Genomic DNA, 21468 nt, shown 5'->3' on the forward strand with positions numbered 1-21468 from the left:
GGCCATTTTTTCCAGCCAGCTTTCATCATCCAGCATCCTTGTTTAAAGAGTGAAGTGTCTCTCAGATGTCCAACAAGTGAAGCTCTTACCTTCACAAAATTCAGTTCCTTGAGCACATACTTTTTTGTGTGTTTGTACAGCATACCTTCCTAAGGTGGAAGACTGACTTCACACAGAGATTTATTTGCTGACTCCACAAATATTTGTACCCTATCATTTACCTCCATTTTCACTGGGAAATACAAGGAAGATAGAAAGCTTTTAGAGTAAACCGATGAAACGACAAGTCACCAGGGCTGAACAAGATATAAAACCAAATCTGCTACCACAAAATAAGGACATAAGTTTTCAACAGCAGAGCTGGCTTAAGCCACAGTAACTCTGCATTGTTGTTTCAGATTTAGCAAAAAATAAAACCAGTTGATCCTCCAAGGTCCCACCACTGACCAACTCCGTAGTAATAAACAAGACAAACCAAAATATCTTCCTTAGGAAGCTCTCAAGAGAATTGAAGAATTGAAGAAGAATCAGTTTAACACAGATTACAAAGAACTACGGAGGGGAAAAAAAAAACACAACCCCACAAATGGCTAGTTTCCATGATAACTGGTTTTCCTAGAAAACAGCTGTTTACCAGGAATAAGAATGAAGAAATCCCGAGTAACTATACCGATCTCATACCATCTGCTAGCAACACGACCTCAGTAAACTGGAGTCTAAACCCACTTCAACCAGACTGCCAACATAACTTCCAATGAATAAGCGAGAGGACAACAGGAAGAACAACCTGAAAGATCTGCACGGCCAGGGGCGCAACACCGAGCTGCTGAGGAAAGAGAGAGACGGGGCTTTAGCAGCCAGGGAACCGAAAACCAGCAGTTTTGCAGGGACGGGGGACAGACTGGAAGTGATGTTAAGGGGCAGGAGAGCCCCGGCTGAACCGCCACAGCCACAGCCCAACACCTGGCCACCGCACACAACAACCACCCAAGCGAACCACCAGGAAAAACAAACAAACACACACACACAAAAACCTAACCAGCCTAAAACCGATTATATATATATATATATTTATAAACCTTCTCGAGAAGCAACAAGCTCCCCCGCTCCTCCTCGGGGAAGCACCTTGGAGGCACCGGGCGGCCGGGGGTACGCACCCCTATATCCTGCCCAGCTAGACAGCAGTCAGTACTCACTCTCAAGAAAAACAGACTGGAGGATAGGCAGACTAGCAGTATATGAAGACTATAGGACAATAAACACCTGATATAACTAAATGGGGGCTGTGAACCTCCATTTTGTTTCACACTGTTTAAGGGGAACATAGAATACTTTAAGCACCTCTTCTTCCAGCAGCTATTTCCCCTTCTGTAGGTGACTAGGTATAAGCACGAGCGGTTGAAAATAAGTTCTAAATATCATATGCAGTAACATCTGAAGTGCTCGTTGAAATTATGCCTTCTCAATAAGATTTCTTACCCTCAGCAATGCATATATACTTACAGGAATGCCTCTGCCTTCATACTTCAAGATACTCTCTTCAGAAACGCATATGGGAACAACAAAATACAAAGGCAGCCTAAGATAACAGAAAAAGAGTTTCTTGCACTTAAAAACTGAACAAAGAAACATCTCCAAGCTCCTTTTAATGATGGTGTTTTAGCCCATATGCTAATTATATTTTCACTCTTACAGCTACAATAATCTCTTCTACTAGATAATTATACTGTCCTCAACACCCGCCTTTTATTTTCAACTGGATCAGATATTTTCTTCCGATCTTGAGATGCTCATTATTTTCACTGCAACATAACCCTGCCTTTCCAAGGCTGCCATTAAGTCCTACATTTAATTATAACATCCAAGACTGATAGCTAAGACTGCCTTGGTACTCTAACTTTTCGTTGTTTCAAAAGATACCTTTGTACTATTAGATAACTAGCTCCATTTCCATGCCTTGCAAGCAGTTTGCATCACAATACAAGGATATAATTTAATATATCACGAATTTCAGTATCAGCCAATGCTATTTATGTTCAAGGCACACAGAAGAAAAGAAAAGTACTTCAGCTCAGCTTGGGTCTCTCAAGACAGAGTTCTAGAATAAGTAGTTAATGACTATTTTGAAAAACTGGTGTTTGTTTCCAAAGTCTGTCAAACCTTCTAGGATTTGACTATTAAACATCAGTAGTACAAAAAGCCTTGAGTACATCCTAAAGGATTCATCAATAGATACTACTGGGATAATTATACACCTCTAACCTACCACTAAAGGCAACGCAACTTAACTTTCATCAGCACATTCTGCAGATACACTTTAAACTAGTTAATCTTTCCCCACCCAGCCTCCCCAACTAAAACAACAGCAAATCTCATCGTGCATGTAAATTCAAATTCTGCCGGAGTAGACATCCAGGACTAACAAAACGTCGTGCTAACCAGTAAGTATGACAAAAGCATAGGTGCCAGAGCTACAAATTTTCTATGCCATTTTAAGGTGCTATTCTCCACCCCTACAGACACTCAAAGCTTAACTGACCAAGGTCCTGAGTAGCCTAACCTAATATTGAAGTTAACCCTGCTTGAACGGGGATTATGTAGATGACTTCCTGAGGTCTCAAATCAAAGTATGCCATGCACCAAAATGGAAACCAGCTCCTAGAAAAACTCTAACAACTGATGCTCAGCATCAAAGGTAGCACTGATTTTTGCAAATCTTCATGAGATATATGTCTGAAGTTCACTATTAACCAGGGCAAGCTTACTTTTCAGAAACTCTGTAGCCTTCATTGATAGTCACTGCTTTGTATTTCACATTCCCTTTGGTCCGCTCCAACTCATCACGCCAGTCCTCAAGAGTATCAAACATCACAGTCTGGTTTCTTCCATCTGTCAGACATCAATAATGTTAACTTTGCAGAGTACCAGGAATTCTAACATGAAAGCATCCCTAAATCAAGTAGTTAGTTTTCATTAAAGTAAGCAAGACAAACCTCTCGTGTATGGAAAGCCGCGTGTCAAAGATAAAATGCCTTTGTGCAACACTATGCCTGTCTGATCTTTAAAAACACATCTTCTGTCAAATACGGCTTTAACTAATAATCTCTTACAGAACTTCTACACAATTGGGCTGTCCTCAAATCGAGCCTAAAACCCAGGATGCTGTGCAGCAAATACCATTGTATGATAGCGTAGCTGACTGGCATCTGGTAATAGAGACCTACATGTAGAATTAACAGTCCTACCAAAAGCCTTCCTGCAATTCAGATATTGCATTTCATTTAAAGTTTGCTCTTTCATCACAGACAGGTCTTTTGGACTGAATAGAACATTTTGGGCACTTCATAAGAGCAGAAAATTGATTGGAGGAATGCAATCATTTTAACTGAGAACTTTTCCTGTACTTCTGTCAAGCCAACTCAGCAACAGTATTAAGTATCCTGCAACACTAGCTAATACTGAAAAACCAAAGAGCTAGAATTACCACAGAAGATACAACGGCAAATTGAAACTCTCCACTGTAAGATGATAAGGTTGGATTTACAGTTGGAAACAGAACATTATTAACGAGCTCTAAGGGATGAGTTACGATTCCAAGAGTATGAGACTATAAGAGGCATAAACCCCAATTTCTAAAGTCTGCTTGGTCTCTCCTGTAACATCTTCATAAGAATGAGATCTAAGCATCTATTATTGAAGATAGTTATTAAAATATGAAAGAATTATGGCACAACACTTCAGAGTTGCTATAAAGACTAGGTTTCCCCCACACTTGCTTAGCCTCTACCTGAAAAAACTTACGGTCTTTCTGATGTTTGTAGTTTAAACTGAACACCAGTTTGAGATGAAGTCTGCAGAAACTACCTGAGCAAGCAAAGGCAGACAAGGTATGCTTGGGCTGCATTAGGAAAGCCATTGCCTACAGGCTGGGTGAGTCGGTTGTTCTCAGCTCAGCACCAGTGAGGCCATGCCTGGAGTGCTGGGTCCAGTGCTGGGCTCCCCAGTAGAAGACAGGCACAGGCCTGCTGGACCAAGTCCAGTGAAGGCCCGTTAAAATCATTAAGGGTTTAAAGCATCTGGTATGAGGAAAGACAGAGAGCTGTGATCATTCAGCCTGGAGAAAAGAAGTCTCAGTAGGGGTTCAGAGGGACAAGAAATCTTTCCAGTGTGTATAAACACCTGGCTGGGGGCAGAAGCAGGGGAGGGGTTTAAAGAAGATGGATTTTGACTCAGTGGTATCCAGTGACTTGACAAAAGGCAGTGTACACAAGCTGAACTACAGCAAATCCTATGTAAACATAAAAATAAACTTTTTCACTATAAGGATGGTCAACTAATGAAACGGTGTGTCTAGGGAGATTGTGAAGTCTCAATCCTTGCAGATATTAAAAGCCCAAGTGGACATGACCCTGGTAAGCTTGTTGTACTTAACCCTACTCTAAACAGGGGCAGATAGACAGCAACATGACTAGATGATCTCCAGAGGTTTCTTCTAACCTCAATGATCTGTAATTACTTGACGTGTTTTGGTAAGTGTCCAGTTAATACCTTGGGTGCATCAAAACTTTCCTCTGTGAAAGGAACGGGTGTTCCTGGGGCACCAAGAATCAGGTTCCTAATTCAAAACAGTGCTATTATTTCAGTTGAAGTCTAAGCTGTGAAATGCTAGAAAGTGCACTGACAACTTTTTATCCTGAATTTTGCAGCTTACTATATTATTCAGCTAAGCTTGATCAAGTGGGAAGATTACGTAACAAGTTAGCTATAAGAGGAAGTCAGATGTCTACTGGAATCTTGCTATGCAAACCTGTGCTTTTTTTTTTTTTGCAGTTGCCTAGGAGAAGCAGATCGCTTGCAAATAAGAGCAAAAAGGGAAATACTTTCTGTCAGATGCCACCAAAAATGTAATAATTTAAGAATTAAGAGCAGGAAGTTTGGTTCACTGCAACAGTACAGGAAAAATGCATTGATAAAATAAGCAAAATATTTTCTAGATGAGAGCACTCTAGTCAGAAACACATGAAAAGCATTTGCACATATTGATCACAGTAAGTTTCCAAGCCAGTGATGCTACTCTTGCTTGGAAAATTTCTGTGCAACTATACTGTGTGACACAGAAATCAACAGTAAACAATTTAGAGATTTTTAGCAACAAGTCACAACATGTAACAAGAGAATAATGAATCTTCTGAGGCTATCTGCCAGCAGGGCAGAGACATAAGCCAAGCACAAACTCAGCTACTAAGTGTCCCAGGCTGCTGAAGGAACTAACAGTATGCAAAAACTACGAATCAAAAACAGAAAAAACATTTACCTGTATAGTTTGGGGCTGCTGATGCGTAAGAGAACAGAAACAAGCGTTTAAGCAGCTTAGGAGTCTGGCTATGATGAACTATGCCACTGACGATCTAGGGAAGGATGAAAAATTAATAATGAAACACAGACCGTCAGCGTAAAAAAGATTTTTTCACACCACCACCACCCCCCACAGGTTTTAAACAAAACTGTTCAACAGGTTCTACCCCCAGCATCTGAAAACTGACTTTTAGAAAGCTTTCTCCATTGTCTGCAAAATACTGTATCTACGTGGTTAAGTGAGAAGTATTGTACAAGTTCAAGAATTACTCTTATTATTTAAATAAGGGTAGGTAGGTCCTAGTTTGGCGTTCAGATTAACCTGTGAAAATGTCATGGCTTCAGTTGGGGTAGAGTTAACTCTCTTACTAGCAGCTGGCATAGTGCTACGTTTTGGATTTGGGATAAGAAATACTTTTGATAGTGCGCTGGTGGTTTTGGTTGCTACTAAGCTCTCAAGGCCTTTTGTGCTCCTCATACTGCCCCACCAGCAAGCAGACTGGGGGAACACCAGAAGCTGGGAGGGGACACAGCCAGGACAGCTGACCCCAACTGACCAAGGGGATATTCCATGCCATGTGACATCATGCTCAGCATATAAAACCGGGGGGAAAAAGAAGGGGGAGTTACGGTGTCTGTCTTCCCAAGGACCCATTACATGTGATGGAGCCCTGCTTTCCTGGGGATGGCTGAACACCTGCCTGCCCATGGGAAGCAGTGAATTAACTCCTTGTTTTACTTTGCTTGCGTGCACGGTTTGTGCTCTACCTATTAAACTGTCTTCATCTCTTCCCACAAGTTTTTCCTCACTGTTACTCTTCTGATCCTCTCCCCCATCGCGACTGGGGGAAGTGAGAGAGCAGCTGTGTGGTTCTAGCTGCCAGCTGGGGTTAAACAGCAACACAAAAGAACTTGAGTTACCAGAAAGTCATCAGGGACCCAACTTAAATGCCTCTATGCAAATGCACGTAGCAAAAGAGGAGTTAGAGATGTGTGCATGCCTGCAGGGGTATCTTACTGGCATGACAGATGACTCCTAGTGGGATGGCTCCCATGACTGGAGTGTTGGAATGGGAGGATACAGGATGGAAGGATAGACATGGGAGAGGAGGAGGGGGTGTCGCCCTCTATGTCAATGACCAGCTGGAGTGCATGGAGCTCCACCTGGGGAGGACGGATGAGGAGCCCACCAAGAGCTTATGGTTCAGGATTAAAGGGAAAGAAAGAAAAGAAAAGACAAACAACAAAGAGGAAGTGAAAAACACCAGGAAGACTGCGTGGATGAACAAGGAACTCCTGGACAGCCTGAAACAGAAGAAGGCGCCCTACAGAAGGCGGAAGCAAGTACCAGCAGCCTAAGAGGAATACAGAGAAACTGAGCAGCCAGGGATCAGGTCAGGAAAGCTAAAGCCCAGGTAGAGTAAAATCTGGCCAGGCATGTCAAGGGCAACAAGAAAAGCTTCTATAGGTACATCAGTGATAAAAGGAAGACTAGGGAAAATGTGGTCCCTCTCCAGAAGGAAATGACAGACCTAGTCACCTGGAACATGGACAAGACCAAGGTGCTCAATGACCTTTTTGCCTTGGTCTTCACCAGCTAGCACTCTAGCCACACCACCCAGATCACAGAAGGTGAAGGCAGCGACTGGGAGGATGAAGAACCTCCCACTGTAGGAGACGACCAAGTTTGAGACCATCTAAAGAACCTGAAATCCACAGAACCCTATGAGATACATCCGCAGGTCCTGAGGGAACTGGTGGATGAAGGTGCTAAGCCACTATCCATGATATTTGAAAAGTTGTGGCAGTCTGGTGAAGTTCCCACTGACTGGAGAAGGGGAAAAATAACCCTCATTTTTAAAAAGGGGAAAAAAGGAAGACCTGGGGAACTACAGGCTGGTTGGTCTCACCTCTGTGCCCGGGAAGCTCATGCAGCAGATCCTCCTGGAAACTCTGCTAAGGCACATGGAAAATAAGGAGGTGATTGATGACAGGCAACATGGCTTCACTAAAGACAAATTGTGCCTGACAAATTTGGTGGCCTTCTACAATAAGGTTACAGCATGGTAGATAAGGGGCAAGCAACAGACTTCATCTACCTGGACTTATGCAAAGCATTTCACACTCTCCCACTTGACATCCTTGCCTCTAATTTAGAGAGACAATGATTTGATGGATGGACCATGCAGTGAATAAGGAACTGGCTGGATGGCCATACTCAAAGAGTTGCAGTCAGTGGCTCGACGTCAGGGTAGCAAGCAGTGACGAGTGGTGTTTCTCAGGTCAGTACTGGGACTGGTGCTGTTTAACATCTTTGCTGGTGCCATGGATAGTGGAATAGAGTGCACTCTCAGCAAATTTGCCAACAACACCAAGCTGTGTGGAGCAGTTGACACATTGGAGGGAAGGGATACCATCCAGAGGGATCTGGACAGCCTTGAGAGGTGGGCCTGTGCAAACCTCAAGAAGTTCAACAAGGCCAAGTGCAAGGTCCTGCATGTGGGTCAAGGCAATCCTAAGCAAAATACAGGCTGGGCGGAGAATGGATTAAGAACAGCCCTGAGGAGACTTGAGGATGTTGGTTAATGAGAAGCTCACCGTGAGCCAGCAAACTCACAGCCCAGAAGGCAAAGTAGATTCTACCCTCTACTCTGCGCACGTGAGACCCCACCTGGAGTACTGCATCCAGCTCTGGAGCCCTCAGACAGTAAAGACATGGACCTGCTGGAGTGAGTCCAAAGGGGGACCACAAAGATTATGAGGGCTGGAACACCTCTCCTATGAAGACAGGCTGAGAGAGTTGGGATTGTTCAGCCTGGAGAAGAGAAGGCTCTGGGGAGACCTTCCTGAAAAGCCTGTACCTAAAGGGAGCCTACAGGAGAGCTGGCAAAGGACTCTTTATCAGGGAGTATCATGATAGGACAAGGGGTAATGGTTTTAAGCTGAGATAAGGGATATTTAGATCAGATAACAGGAAGAAATTCTTTCCTGTGAGGGTGGTGAGACACTGGAACAGGTTGCCCAGAGAAGCTGTGGCTGCCCCATCCCTGGAGGGGTTCAAGGCCAGGCTGGATGGGGCTTTGAGCAACCTGGGCTAGTGGGAGGTGTCCCTGCCCATGGCAGGGGGGTTGGAACTCAATGATCTTTAAGGTCCCTTCCAAGTCTAACCATTCTATGAAAATAACTGCTTTCATACGAAAAAGAAAAACATCTAAAGTGTAATAAAATTACATATTACAAATTGAACAGCTTTGCAATTTTGCCTGAGCCGAAGCTAGTTCCATATAGTACTCACAAGCTCCAGTTTTCTTCAAAGAGCCAGCGCATCTGATCTTTTTAACTGCCACACATAGCAATGTTTAGTGAGTAAGGTTAGCTAGAAATCAAAGTCTTTTATCTTCTCTCTCAACCAGAAAACACTTAAAGGGATCTCTCCAGGTGAATATCATCCTTTCCTCATCCCCACAGCTAAATACCCAACACTAAGCTTAAAGACACACAAATTAATTTATTATACTTACTCTTTTCACTTCTTCTTCTTTTGTGTATCTCAGGCAGAAATGAAATACTCTAAGATCTTTACAGTAGATAATTAGCTTCTCTGGGTATTTTCTCAATTGTCCAGTTAGAAGTTTCTTTTTCTCATCATAAACTGCAAAATTAGAAAGTCTAAGTAAATATCAAAAAGAACTTTGACATCAATTGGTACAGCTATCCCTGCTTGACTTTTCCAAATTCTCAAGAACCTAATTCAAGCCCAAGTTTTAGCAAGTCAAAACAAGCATCCTACAACACAGACTGACATACACTCAATTTTTTCTTAAACCCACTCAAACTATTTCCTGCAAGGTAGAAACCAAACTTGCAGTAAGCCAGCTGCTCAGCCATTTTTTCTGTTCACATGCTGCCTGCCTAGGATGTACAAAGTTCTGAGATGCATAAAGAACATAATTTAGTAGTTTTGCCCAAGGGAAAGTCCCCAAACAACTGAGATAATTTTAAGTTCCTAAAAAAGCCTATTTTTTTTTTAACCACCACAAAATCCCCAAGAGAGGCCTTCGTTCACTTCTGTTTGAGGATGTATCATTTCACAACTTCAAGTGCTGCCAGCTAGGCTATTGTACGTGAAACTAAACAGTGTCTTAGCACCAGCTTCCAGTAGTCTCCCCCTAGGACGCTCCTGTATGAATCCAAACCACCATTCATGGATACTCCTAATACTCTTAACACTAGTCCAAAGTCAGGCTTCTCAATAAAGCCCTCCCCACTATGTACAAATTACCAGCCCCATTCTCATTTACCCTTTTTAGCAATACAGCCATACCTGCCAGCCCTGCTGCAAAACACTCACTGATTTACTTGTAAATTAAAACCTCGTTTTCCCATCTCCTTTGATATTTTGAAAGCATTATAAATCTCATAAACCAAAGTTTCTTTAGACAAACAAAATATATAGTTTGGGAATCTGGTACTTGTACTGCTCTGCAGTACTATGGCTCAAATGAAGTGAACACCTCCATACTTATAGCTGATACACTGGAGGGTCGTTGTGTACCAATCTTAATCACAGACTTTTCACACTACACTCTTCTTTGCGTGGCATTTTGAAGGAATTATTTTGTCTGTCCCTGCAAGATATTTAACCAAGATGTAGCTTTGACAACCTTGAGGGACAAGACTGGATTCTGACAGATCTCAAATCGTCATTTCATCATTAAATACAACTGCAGCTGTTTTTTCCAGACTGCCCAATCCTAGTTGACAACTCCATCAGTTTTCTGAAAAGGAGGTATGAGTATAAACTAAAAGCATCAGCGCTATAAGACACTCAATGTGAGGTATGTTAAATGAAGAGAAAGCTGACTTACCTCCATAGATTTGATCTACACATTGCAGGGTTATGTCGTTTTCTCCTACAATCTTATTCTTAAGTTGTGGCTCCTAGAATGTGAAAAAAAATTCTTAGAAATCTCACTTTACTACGCAGTAGCACTTTCTCACAAGTAAAAGATGTATTCCATACATATTTTGATATCAGTATTACTTCTTATAAGCTGTGTAAGGCAGAACAGTGAAGAAAAGTTATTAAAATACAGACAGATGCAGGTTGCACAGGTGTAATTTATAAACTGTGTCTCAGCCATACTTGAAATGCAGATAGTATTTTTACTTTTCAAATAGCTTCAAAGCACGCTTTTCTATTGAGTCACTTTTCAAACTAGAATCATTGCAGTAAACAGGAAATACAGTAACTTGATGTAATTCAAGCCCTTTTATGACAAGTTTCCTTGCTATGAGAACCTGGCAGGAAATAGAAAGTCTCTTAAAAGAACAAGTATCCCAGGAATATTCCAACATAACAGCCAGATTTATCACTGGGTAAAATGAAGAGCCCAATTCTCTTATCTACTGTTCTGCCAAACTTGAAGTGATCTGGGGCTCCCTTCCACGAGTTCAGAGTTAAAGATGACATTTAAGTGATGCCTCAATTAAACACTGTTATGTTAAATACTATTGCCAGAAGGTTGATGTACACTACATCAGCAAGTTACATTTTACATGAAAACAGCTGAGAACAGAGTTAACCTCACTCAAGTTATTTCCAGGTCTGCAGTACTCTGAATCAGGCGACTAATACCGAACTTTTGTTAAGAGAAACAGAGTTGACTTGGCATGCTATAAATCGAAGATTTCAAGTCAGTTACAGAACAGAAATTAGCATGGTCACTACCAGCTTTAGAATAAATCTCACATGATCTGTGGAAAGGGTTCTGCAGCTCTGTCCAAATTAATTCCAGAAGGTCCAAAAATTTATACTTGGCTACAGAAGCCTCAGTTCAACATTTTAACTCCCTGAAATTTTACTCAAGAAACTTGCAACTACAATTAACGTGTGTCAAATCATATTCTCATTCTTCTTCACTATCAAGATCACCTTGCATTGGAAAGTAATAAAACAGGCTCTCTCCTTCACTTTTATCACCTAAGTAGACTAGATTGCTTCACATGCTTAGCACATAAAAAAAAGGTGTGGCAGCCCTTTGACAGCTCAAGTTGAGCATCTAAAATAAAGGAAACAAGATTCAACTGATTTCTAAGATTTGGGGACTTTTTCACCTTTTTCAGTGTTTCCAACTCAATAGTGCCAGGTTTTTAAATCTTTGCAGTCAACATCTGACTTTGAATGGAATAATTCAGAGCTTTACTGAGCCACACAAACAATTATCTACAGGATTTCCACTGAAATCAGCTTACTCAGTCTTGTGCAGCCCCAAAACAGTTCTGCAGATGTAGCCCAAAGTCAGCCAGATGTTATATGACATTGTAAGTATGTTTGACATTCCCACTCTTGCAATTGCTACTAGATAAGCACTCAGAAATCAGGTTTAAGCAAACTATTGATTTAATTTTCAGAACAATTCATTCTTTTAGCTTAAGCCTCACAAAATCACCAACTCACAAGATACATTAGATATATTTTATAACTCTTTGTAAGTGTCCACATACAGGCTGGCACCATTTTTACTTAGTCATTAGAGCCTGAAGAAGGATCTGCATAGACCAAGCAAAGGCAGATTGATTAAAATTAGTCTGCAGCCATCAAAACTTTTTATAAATCTACGTTTTTTCCTGTATCCATATAGAGAAAGATGATTATATAGTCAAGAACAGTGTATGCCTCAAAGCCTGTTTGGTCATAATTAGAAGACTTGTCTTCCTACGTTATCGTCCGAAGCAGAATCATCATCAAGGAAAGCAATCTTGAAGTTTGTGCATACAAGTTTCCCGTAGGTGCCACGATTTGACCCATCTTCTTGTATATACTTGTACACTGTGCTTGCCTCACAAAGCAACAGTTCACCTGTGTAAAAGAAACACCGACTTGCAACATAACTGACATTTATAACTGAATTATTTCAACTGTTACCTTAAACTTAGCACTAACCTCCTGACAGCTTCTCATAACTGTGCCCCTGAAGATATTTCATCACTGTTATACAAAAAGACTAAGAGGCAACTCCTGGAACAGTACACTGAGAGCTTTTCAGGTTATTAACATTACTCAAGATGGGCTGAACATTGTTCAACTGCAGAAGTTTTGGGGTTCTGTAAGCAGAGGTACAGAACTGTATCATGGCCTACTCCAGGTGGTAGGAGAACAACATCTGGAGCTGCAAAGAGCAATCATACGAGTATGTACTCAAAACAGAAAAAAAAAGCCCACTGCAAAGTAGTTAATACAGTCGATAAACAAGTTGAAAACTGTTTTAATTTTCCTTACTAAGATTGCTGAAACATTTGAGTTAGTTATTACAAGTTCATCTTAGTTAATTTTTCACAGCTTTGACTGGAGATGCTGCTTTCTTTACAGGTCCCAGGGCTATTTTAAAGTTCTCAAACACAAGTTGGCATAAATAATGGTCAATGAAGTTCTAATCCTAAAATAAGCAGGAACTGAACAGCAAGTTTAAGAAAGTAAAAACAGGTTTTCATAAGTATAGTCAGCCAGGCTTTTGGTCTCTCCTATGAAGTGTAGAAGACCAAACAGAACAATACACATTTATTCTAAGCTTCTACTTGTATTTTATCATAATAATTTCATCTTTCCTAAATTTGGAAAACATTATTTAAAAATAAAGTGTTGTAAATGTAAGAAAAAAAAATGTCTTAGCGAATGAGGCATCAAAGGCCTAAGTAACTCAAGTAGAAGCAATGCAACTAGAAAGCAAGCATCCACTAGTTCTTGGTCTTTAGTTCCCAAACACCTAACTTTATCTTTTAAGAAACAGGGCAAACTGAAGTATAGACAGTTCTCCACAGGCAGCTTACAGGAAGACACTGTACTCTATAAAGACTTCAATTTTTGTACTTTTTTTCAACAACCCATGTAGAACTGATATTTAAAACATTTAAACCTGTCTGGGCTGTTACACCAAAACCTCTATTTTACTACTTGGGACACCGATGTCATATGAACGTTGGTGCACACATGGGAATATTGAAATATTGTTTACATGACTAATTTTTATTATTTAATTCTAATACTATAATACACAACAGTTACCTGGTAATAAGTGAGGATTTACTTCTTTTTCTATGCATTCTTTTATGTGTATTTCCTGAAGAGAGAAAGAGTAATTATTACTTAGCAAAGTTCATATGTTCAACACATGATGTAAAAAACAACACCCTCCCTCTTAATTAAATTCCTCACATTCTAGCAAATAAGCAAATTAAGGGAAAAACTTCCTAAATTAAATTCGCAATGTGCTCCTTCTCCTAAAGGTAAGTAGTCTACTGGCTGAATAATTCAGTGGTTTAACACCCACAGTGTCAGTCACATGCAATTGTGAATACAGGAGGAAATGCATTACTTGTACATGTAACGGACAGAAATAAAGCATTACCAATATTTTGTAAGTTCTCTCAGCACATGCAAATGGATAAGCATAAACTTAGTATTACACCACCATCTCCCAGAGTTCATTCATAAGCTTTTCCACATAGGACTTAATATTTATTTCTAATGTACCCTTCACAGTTTTGCAAGCCTCATCCTTCATTATCTGTATCTGATTTTCTTACATGTCTTATTGCAAACGAAGTACAAAAGTAACTTAAACAGTGCTACCAAGATTATAGGAAAAGGAATTTCAGAATCTCAGAGCCAAGACGTAAAACCAGTCACAGGATATCCTCTAGTTTGGACACAAAGTGCACAAACCAAACCTACTAAACTCTCAGTATCACTTATTCTAGCCTTGAGGCACTGATAGTTGGGCTAAAATCTCCAGCTGAAGACTATTAATGAGAGGACACGTTACACCCTTCCTGCTTAGCCAGTTCAGAACTTCCTCCTCTAAGTCGGAATCACTTCTCATGCACTGGAGTCCTTCTGGAAAACTATTAGTTAACTGGAGAGCTCCCTGGGGCCACAGCAGTAAGCATGCTAATTTTAGTTTGTCACCAGCATCCAAAGTCAGATATTGCAAATCAAGGCCAGCAATCAAAAGGAGACATAAGCAATAACAGTTTTTCTGGATTAAATACAGAGAAACAAAAGCCTCTAAAGAGCATAAAAATATCCCCTTTGGTCATTCATATAAACACTTGCTCTCAACACCCAGAAGACCCAAAACAAAACTTGAAGACTCCATAGCAAAACTAAAACCACCAGGAAACCATGTCATGAGAACAGCAGAGACATTCAAGACAGGTTGAAAAGAGGTAAAGGTTACAAAATGAAGTTGTGGTGGTGCAAAGAAAGAAATCTGTAACTACATCTGGCAGCTTATGCAGAAAGAAAAATACAGTTTGCTGCCTTTGACTTCTAAGTCTGAATGTTGTACAAGAAAACTTTATTCTAAGTTCAGGCTTGCCAGCTAAATAACTTACTAAGCAAACATGGCTCAAACTGAACACTGCTGCATTCAGAGCAGAAATACATACACGTTTCCCCAATGTTGTCTCTTCCCCACTGGTAGCTCTCAGCTGAACTTTGGGTTTACTGTTGCCTTTATAGCTATGTCTTCTACTGCCACAATTTGTGTGCAATTAAATGCAACCCTGTTTGCTTACAAATTAAATGTTAACAATCACTGCTACAGAACAGTAAAGTAGTATACTCACTAGGTGTCTTCCCAGTAACTTTTACTTTGGGAGATACCATAAGGCATGTAATAACTACTGTTTATATATACACACTGCTTCAACATTCATACTTATTACTAAGAGTACCAGTTTATACTAGTGTTGGCAGATATGACCAAAAATAAAATATATTTGAACCCAGAGAAGTTCTCTGACCTTACTTCCATTTGTTAAAATACAGTGAATCTTTTACAATAAGTGTTTCATAGAGGCAAATAATTTTGAACTAGTGGTTTGGGGTTTGGTTACAAGTTAAATTTGTTATTTTCTGAAAGGAATTAGAATTTTAATTACATAGCATCACAGCAGAATAGAGAGACCTCAGTCAAACACTGAGGTCGGCTTGCAAAATCCAGTTTCACTCTTTGTTGACAAAAACCCCACAGACATCAAAGTGCTTACTATATGCAGAATTCCTATAACATATAACAGCTTCCAAGAGCTGAGCGTCCAGAAGAGTTCTGTTTGAAAGTCAACATTTATATTCCTATAATAAAATCGTAAATATTTTAAAGATTTTTTTCATACATATGCACTGGGGTTAGCTAGAATGCAAGCCATCAACATTGCTGAAGAGTCCAAGCTGCTGTACTCATTTTCAAAGGGTAAATATTAAAATACATTAAATTCTACTAATGTCATATTTCATAGTTGCTCTTTTAAGAGAGAAGGCAAAGATCTTCATGAAAGAAACTTGTTAACTCACCGTGAGTCAGTGCAAATTGTGTAGGAACCCATAAATTTAGCTAATATCTCCACTTTGTCTCAACTTTATTTTTCTAATCAATTTGAGTTCGGGGGCAACACAGATCTTAGTCCTAACTTAAGAGCTGGCTGACACTAAAGTGCAGGCTTCTCAACACCCCTTTAATCAAGTCATACAGTTCATACTCCTTTTATGCCAGGGTTTGTCTGAATACACGGTGAGGTAGTTTGGTTCCTAAGATCAGCCGGAAAGTCTGTACTTGTGCTACATTTGGTTTTGTTGTTACTGCCTATTGTTAGCAGAACTGGCTCATCAACAGGTCAGATGAGCACAGAAACAAAAGAAAGGGAAGCAGCAGAAGCAAGTCTCTCCCTTTCCACAAGCTGCTAAAGCCACTCGGACCTCAGGAAACTTCACCCTCCGACTATGTGTTGAAGTTAAGCACTTCCCATTATGACCACTGGAAGCCAAGCACTCCTCTAGACAGATTCTTCTTCCATCTGTAGCTTCCCCGCTCTGAATGCCCCAAGCACCATCTTGGCACTTCTTACTCAAGATATAACCTACTACCAGCAACAGCTAAAAGCAGACACCCATAGGACAGCATGCAGATGAGGAATGGCAGAAACAAAGGTTTTAGAAACTTCTTACTCAGAGATGTTTCCCACCTGTGTGCTAAGCTCGTGCTCCATTCCTTTTTCCAGGTTATCAGAGTAAACCGTGGTAGGCAATAGAGCAACACCCCAAAATCATCAGTTCTAACAGTACAGAGTAACAAACTATACCAAAACTGCAGGCTGACATATCACACCATACAATATTAAAATGCATCATCCTTCTTGGTAGTTCAAACCGACTTCAGCTGATAGCACTATGAAACCATGAAGTGCCAGGGAACGGAGACACCACGCTCCTTGCAGATTTTCTGATTCAATATAGGGGAGACAACACAATCGAGAAACTGCCTTTTTCTTAGGGAAAGGCTCACCTCTTCTTTTTGATTTTTACCCAAGTATAGAGAACAACTGTACAGCTTGCAATGCCGAGGGACTGCATTCAGCTTTTCCCCCAAAAAATATGTAAAGAGGCTAAAATATACTTCCCAAGCCTGTCTGAAGAAGCATCTCTTTCCCAAATGATGAAGCACAAAAGAGCCACCATGTGTGAGGCAATACCCAATTAAGGCAGTAAGATAAACTAGCAATTATCCTACATTAACAGGATCCTAACAGGGCAGGAGATTCCTACTCTTTCTCCTAGAGCCATAATTGAGAATAGTTCCTTGCCTCCCTCTCCACAGGGAGGTAAATGACTGTGGATGGAAAATGAGTAAAAAGTGAAAAACATTCCCAGCAGGCCAGCATCCGGATTACACTGACCTTGTCAAAAAAAATGGATTTTTTTTTAATCATTATTGCAAAACGTGTATACAGGCCTATTGATATTGGATGTCACTCATCACTCTCAGCAGAGACCGTGCATACAGTCTTCTGCTGCAAATTACGTGCTGTGAACGCTGAACCTACCTTACCCCACAGTAATGTTTCCATTTATCCACAGCCAGATACTTGTGCTAGAGGTTCATTCCAACAATGGAAAACAACATTTTTAATAAACATACTGGGAAAAACATTGTTTATTATATTCCAGTAATGAAGGAAGCCATCACTTCTAGGGAGTAGGATAACTGTCACTTCTAGGGTACCGAGAGCACTCGCTGAAGCACAGATTCTTTCAAGGCTGACAGCAAGTAGTACTACTGTGAGAAGACAGGATATTCTAATGTTATTATATAGTTTCCCACAAGAAATCTCTCCACAGGAAAGCTCTACATTGTGGTGAGGCTTGCTGTGAATGTTCATTTTTTCTTACTTACACTTCACTAAAAGACTAACAGAGGGCTGAGACAGCTTTATCAGACGTAAAAGTCAAACTGCATACTAAAATACTGGCAATTCAGTTGTGGTGCTCCAACAAGGGAATACAGTATTCCTGAGTAAAATAAACCAAGCTTATGTCTAACAGTTCCACTGGAATTTCACGCACCAGAGGAAATACCTGTGCACATGCTTAGCATATATAAACTTTGTATTCAGAAACAAACCACAATATATACTTAGTATCTTCTGAAAGACTATTTCTTGGTCAAACAAGCCCAATCCCATGTTGTACATTATACAATCCAGAGGAGATGCTTATTACACCCCAGTGACAGTGCTGAAAATAATCTCTAAATGCTTGTTTTCCTTCCTTTCACAGCTCCATTATCCAATAGCCCATTAGCTCATAGCGCATGTTTTTTCCATGTCCGTTTCATCTTTTATCCTTTCCTCTTTCCTTACATTGTCCCGTTCATCTCCTCTGACTTCAACACCCGGCTTCCCCCACGTCAGCCCAGAGCCCAGCTGTCCCCTCCGCTGACTCCTATTCCTTGTGCCACCCTTGGATTCCATCGCTCCAGTTTAGAAGGAGAGCTGTACTATTTTAAAAGTCACCACTGCAGAACACACAATACCGGACCAAGATTTACAAGGAAAGAGTATTCATAGTGGTTATGAGCTAACAGCCACACACAGTCTGAGAGACAAAGCACAAGAGATATGAAAGTCACCCTCACAACTCTGCAGCCCGAGGTGCACCCCAGGTCCCAGGGACAAGCAGGAAGAAGCAGAACAAATTCTTCTAAAGTTTAAGGGCTAACAGAAGGACTAAGATCCTATAGGCATTAATATGAAGGATTTAACTTTTAGGAATAAATACATGCACAAAAAGTCCCATTAAGCTTCAAATGAAGCTTGATATCTACTTTTTTATTCAAATTAAGATTTTTAAGGAAAATACAATTCAGCTTGTTATCCCTGTACATGCTTTCAGTTTTGAAATATTAGAATTAGAAATCACAAAGTAATTCACTGGTTCTTGTTTCTATGTCTCCATAGACAAATTACTCCTAGTCTATGATCAGGCATATCAAAACATTGACTTTATACCCGAGTATTCACCCCACTTCCTGCAGGGTAGCCAAGTCTGTCCTGAGGGGAAGTGTGTCACTAATATCAACATCCTACGGTCTCGCTCTCAACAGACCATTGATTGATCTGTGGTTCCATACAGCAGAGCACAACTAGGTTATATTTAGTCACATGTCAAAAACACCGCTTTTCCAGACATTCTGGGGTTTCACAGCGGAAATCACTTCTGTTCCTTTAATAAACAGCATTTTCTGTTCACTCCTTACTTCTATTTTGCCATATATTAGCATGAATAGAGTTCCTGTTTCTTCTCATATTCAAACAAACCAATCCCCAAAGCAGTTTTAAAGCCAACTTCATTTTATTTTTCTGAACATTACGCAGTGTGTCCCTCAGGTAGCTTCGAAGGACTAAACAATCTGAGGCTGGAACAAAATGCAGCTCTGCCCGTTGCATTTTCTTACTTTAGTGCTCCCCGACATAAAAGCAGCAGCTTTAGGTCTCAAACACCTTTCAAGGACAAGCCCACTGACTCTGGGGGTTGCAAGCAAGGGGGACTACGGCATAACACTACTCTTACTGCTCCGTATTGCGTAGCGGTTGACAGAAAAATCTTGTTGCAAGTCAGAAGCATAAAGAGACTCAAGGCAAGGCTCCATAAGTTGACAGAAAAAACCACGATTAACTCAAGTGCTATCTACGTGCAACCTCAAGCCCGTGAAGTCCCTGAACTGCTGTCTCCCACCTTTTGACAGGGTCTACCAGAGTAAGCATGACACTAAACATACCTGTCACCTATACTCTTCCCCAAGCAAGGGACAGGATATTAGTCCACCGCAGTGTGTTAGTCACACTATATTGATGAAAGGAAAGTTTCCAGCTGACCAAACTATTTTCCACATAAGAGGGATTGAAGTATTTCCACTGTTCTATCAGTCTAGCCCTACTTTTAAAATCCAACTACGTGAAAGTTAACAGGTACAGGAAACTTGCATTCAGAAAGTTATTTTTCTTACATACATACAGAATACATTTCCTTGAGACATGCTCACTTCTGCTTATTTTTGGATATCTAATTAACATGTTTTTTCCAGATCGCCAATTAACCTCACAGGTTTCATCATATATCTGAAGTTTTCTTTTCAATCCTCATAAAAACCTACAGTCTTCAGCTTCCTAATGTAACCACCCCATTAAGGCAGTCATAGGCTGTAAAAAAAGGGAGCAAAACCCAACAGAGTAAAGAGTTAAACTTGCTTTACTTGCGACTGGAATGTGACCTGTTTCACTGAGCTTTTGAAGCTGTGAAAGAGACACCAATTCCATGGCAGAAGCCAGGCCTGTATTTCAAAGCTTCTGCTGCAAGAGGCCATGAAATTCTTAAACTTGAGAGCATCAAGGAGACAGTTAAAAGCAGCATTAATAAATAAAGCAAATGACTGCAAGCTCTGCTGCATCAGGATATTTCATTAAGAGCTTCACCTTCCAGATTTAATACTGGAAGATTAAATCTTCATTATTTTTCCTGCAGCCATCAGGAAGAGTTACATTACTGTAGTTATAATCAAGTTGAAGTACACTTTATTGTTTGGTACTTTACTGCACTACATATATTTGACTTGTACCTTTTCCCACTGGCCATTTTTTCCAGCCAGCTTTCATCATCCAGCATCCTTGTTTAAAGAGTGAAGTGTCTCTCAGATGTCCAACAAGTGAAGCTCTTACCTTCACAAAATTCAGTTCCTTGAGCACATACTTTTTTGTGTGTTTGTACAGCATACCTTCCTAAGGTGGAAGACTGACTTCACACAGAGATTTATTTGCTGACTCCACAAATATTTGTACCCTATCATTTACCTCCATTTTCACTGGGAAATACAAGGAAGATAGAAAGCTTTTAGAGTAAACCGATGAAACGACAAGTCACCAGGGCTGAACAAGATATAAAACCAAATCTGCTACCACAAAATAAGGACATAAGTTTTCAACAGCAGAGCTGGCTTAAGCCACAGTAACTCTGCATTGTTGTTTCAGATTTAGCAAAAAATAAAACCAGTTGATCCTCCAAGGTCCCACCACTGACCAACTCCGTAGTAATAAACAAGACAAACCAAAATATCTTCCTTAGGAAGCTCTCAAGAGAATTGAAGAATTGAAGAAGAATCAGTTTAACACAGATTACAAAGAACTACGGAGGGGAAAAAAAAAACACAACCCCACAAATGGCTAGTTTCCATGATAACTGGTTTTCCTAGAAAACAGCTGTTTACCAGGAATAAGAATGAAGAAATCCCGAGTAACTATACCGATCTCATACCATCTGCTAGCAACACGACCTCAGTAAACTGGAGTCTAAACCCACTTCAACCAGACTGCCAACATAACTTCCAATGAATAAGCGAGAGGACAACAGGAAGAACAACCTGAAAGATCTGCACGGCCAGGGGCGCAACACCGAGCTGCTGAGGAAAGAGAGAGACGGGGCTTTAGCAGCCAGGGAACCGAAAACCAGCAGTTTTGCAGGGACGGGGGACAGACTGGAAGTGATGTTAAGGGGCAGGAGAGCCCCGGCTGAACCGCCACAGCCACAGCCCAACACCTGGCCACCGCACACAACAACCACCCAAGCGAACCACCAGGAAAAACAAACAAACACACACACACAAAAACCTAACCAGCCTAAAACCGATTATATATATATATATTTTTAAACCTTCTCGAGAAGCAACAAGCTCCCCCGCTCCTCCTCGGGGAAGCACCTTGGAGGCACCGGGCGGCCGGGGG

At 40.7% G+C, this 21468-nt stretch overlaps 1 protein-coding gene across 1 annotated transcript in view; it reads right to left on the reverse strand.

The window, feature by feature from the left end:
* Nucleotides 1-1452: 1452 nt before the first annotated feature.
* The window catches only part of LOC106894885 (myotubularin-related protein 12-like), a 21664-nt gene continuing 1648 nt past the window's right edge, over nucleotides 1453-21468 (reverse strand). Inside the window, exons 2-8 of the mRNA XM_014953876.1 lie at nucleotides 13421-13500; nucleotides 12078-12217; nucleotides 10224-10296; nucleotides 8877-9007; nucleotides 5315-5408; nucleotides 2766-2889; nucleotides 1453-1579 (exon numbers count right to left, since the gene is read on the reverse strand). Of these exons, the coding sequence (XP_014809362.1) occupies nucleotides 1453-1579; nucleotides 2766-2889; nucleotides 5315-5408; nucleotides 8877-9007; nucleotides 10224-10296; nucleotides 12078-12217; nucleotides 13421-13500 (769 nt within the window). The remainder of the gene's footprint in view (nucleotides 1580-2765; nucleotides 2890-5314; nucleotides 5409-8876; nucleotides 9008-10223; nucleotides 10297-12077; nucleotides 12218-13420; nucleotides 13501-21468) is intronic.

Source organism: Calidris pugnax, unplaced genomic scaffold (genome assembly GCF_001431845.1).
Source record: "Calidris pugnax isolate Ruff unplaced genomic scaffold, ASM143184v1 scaffold178, whole genome shotgun sequence".
NCBI classification, from domain to species: Eukaryota; Metazoa; Chordata; class Aves; order Charadriiformes; family Scolopacidae; genus Calidris; species Calidris pugnax.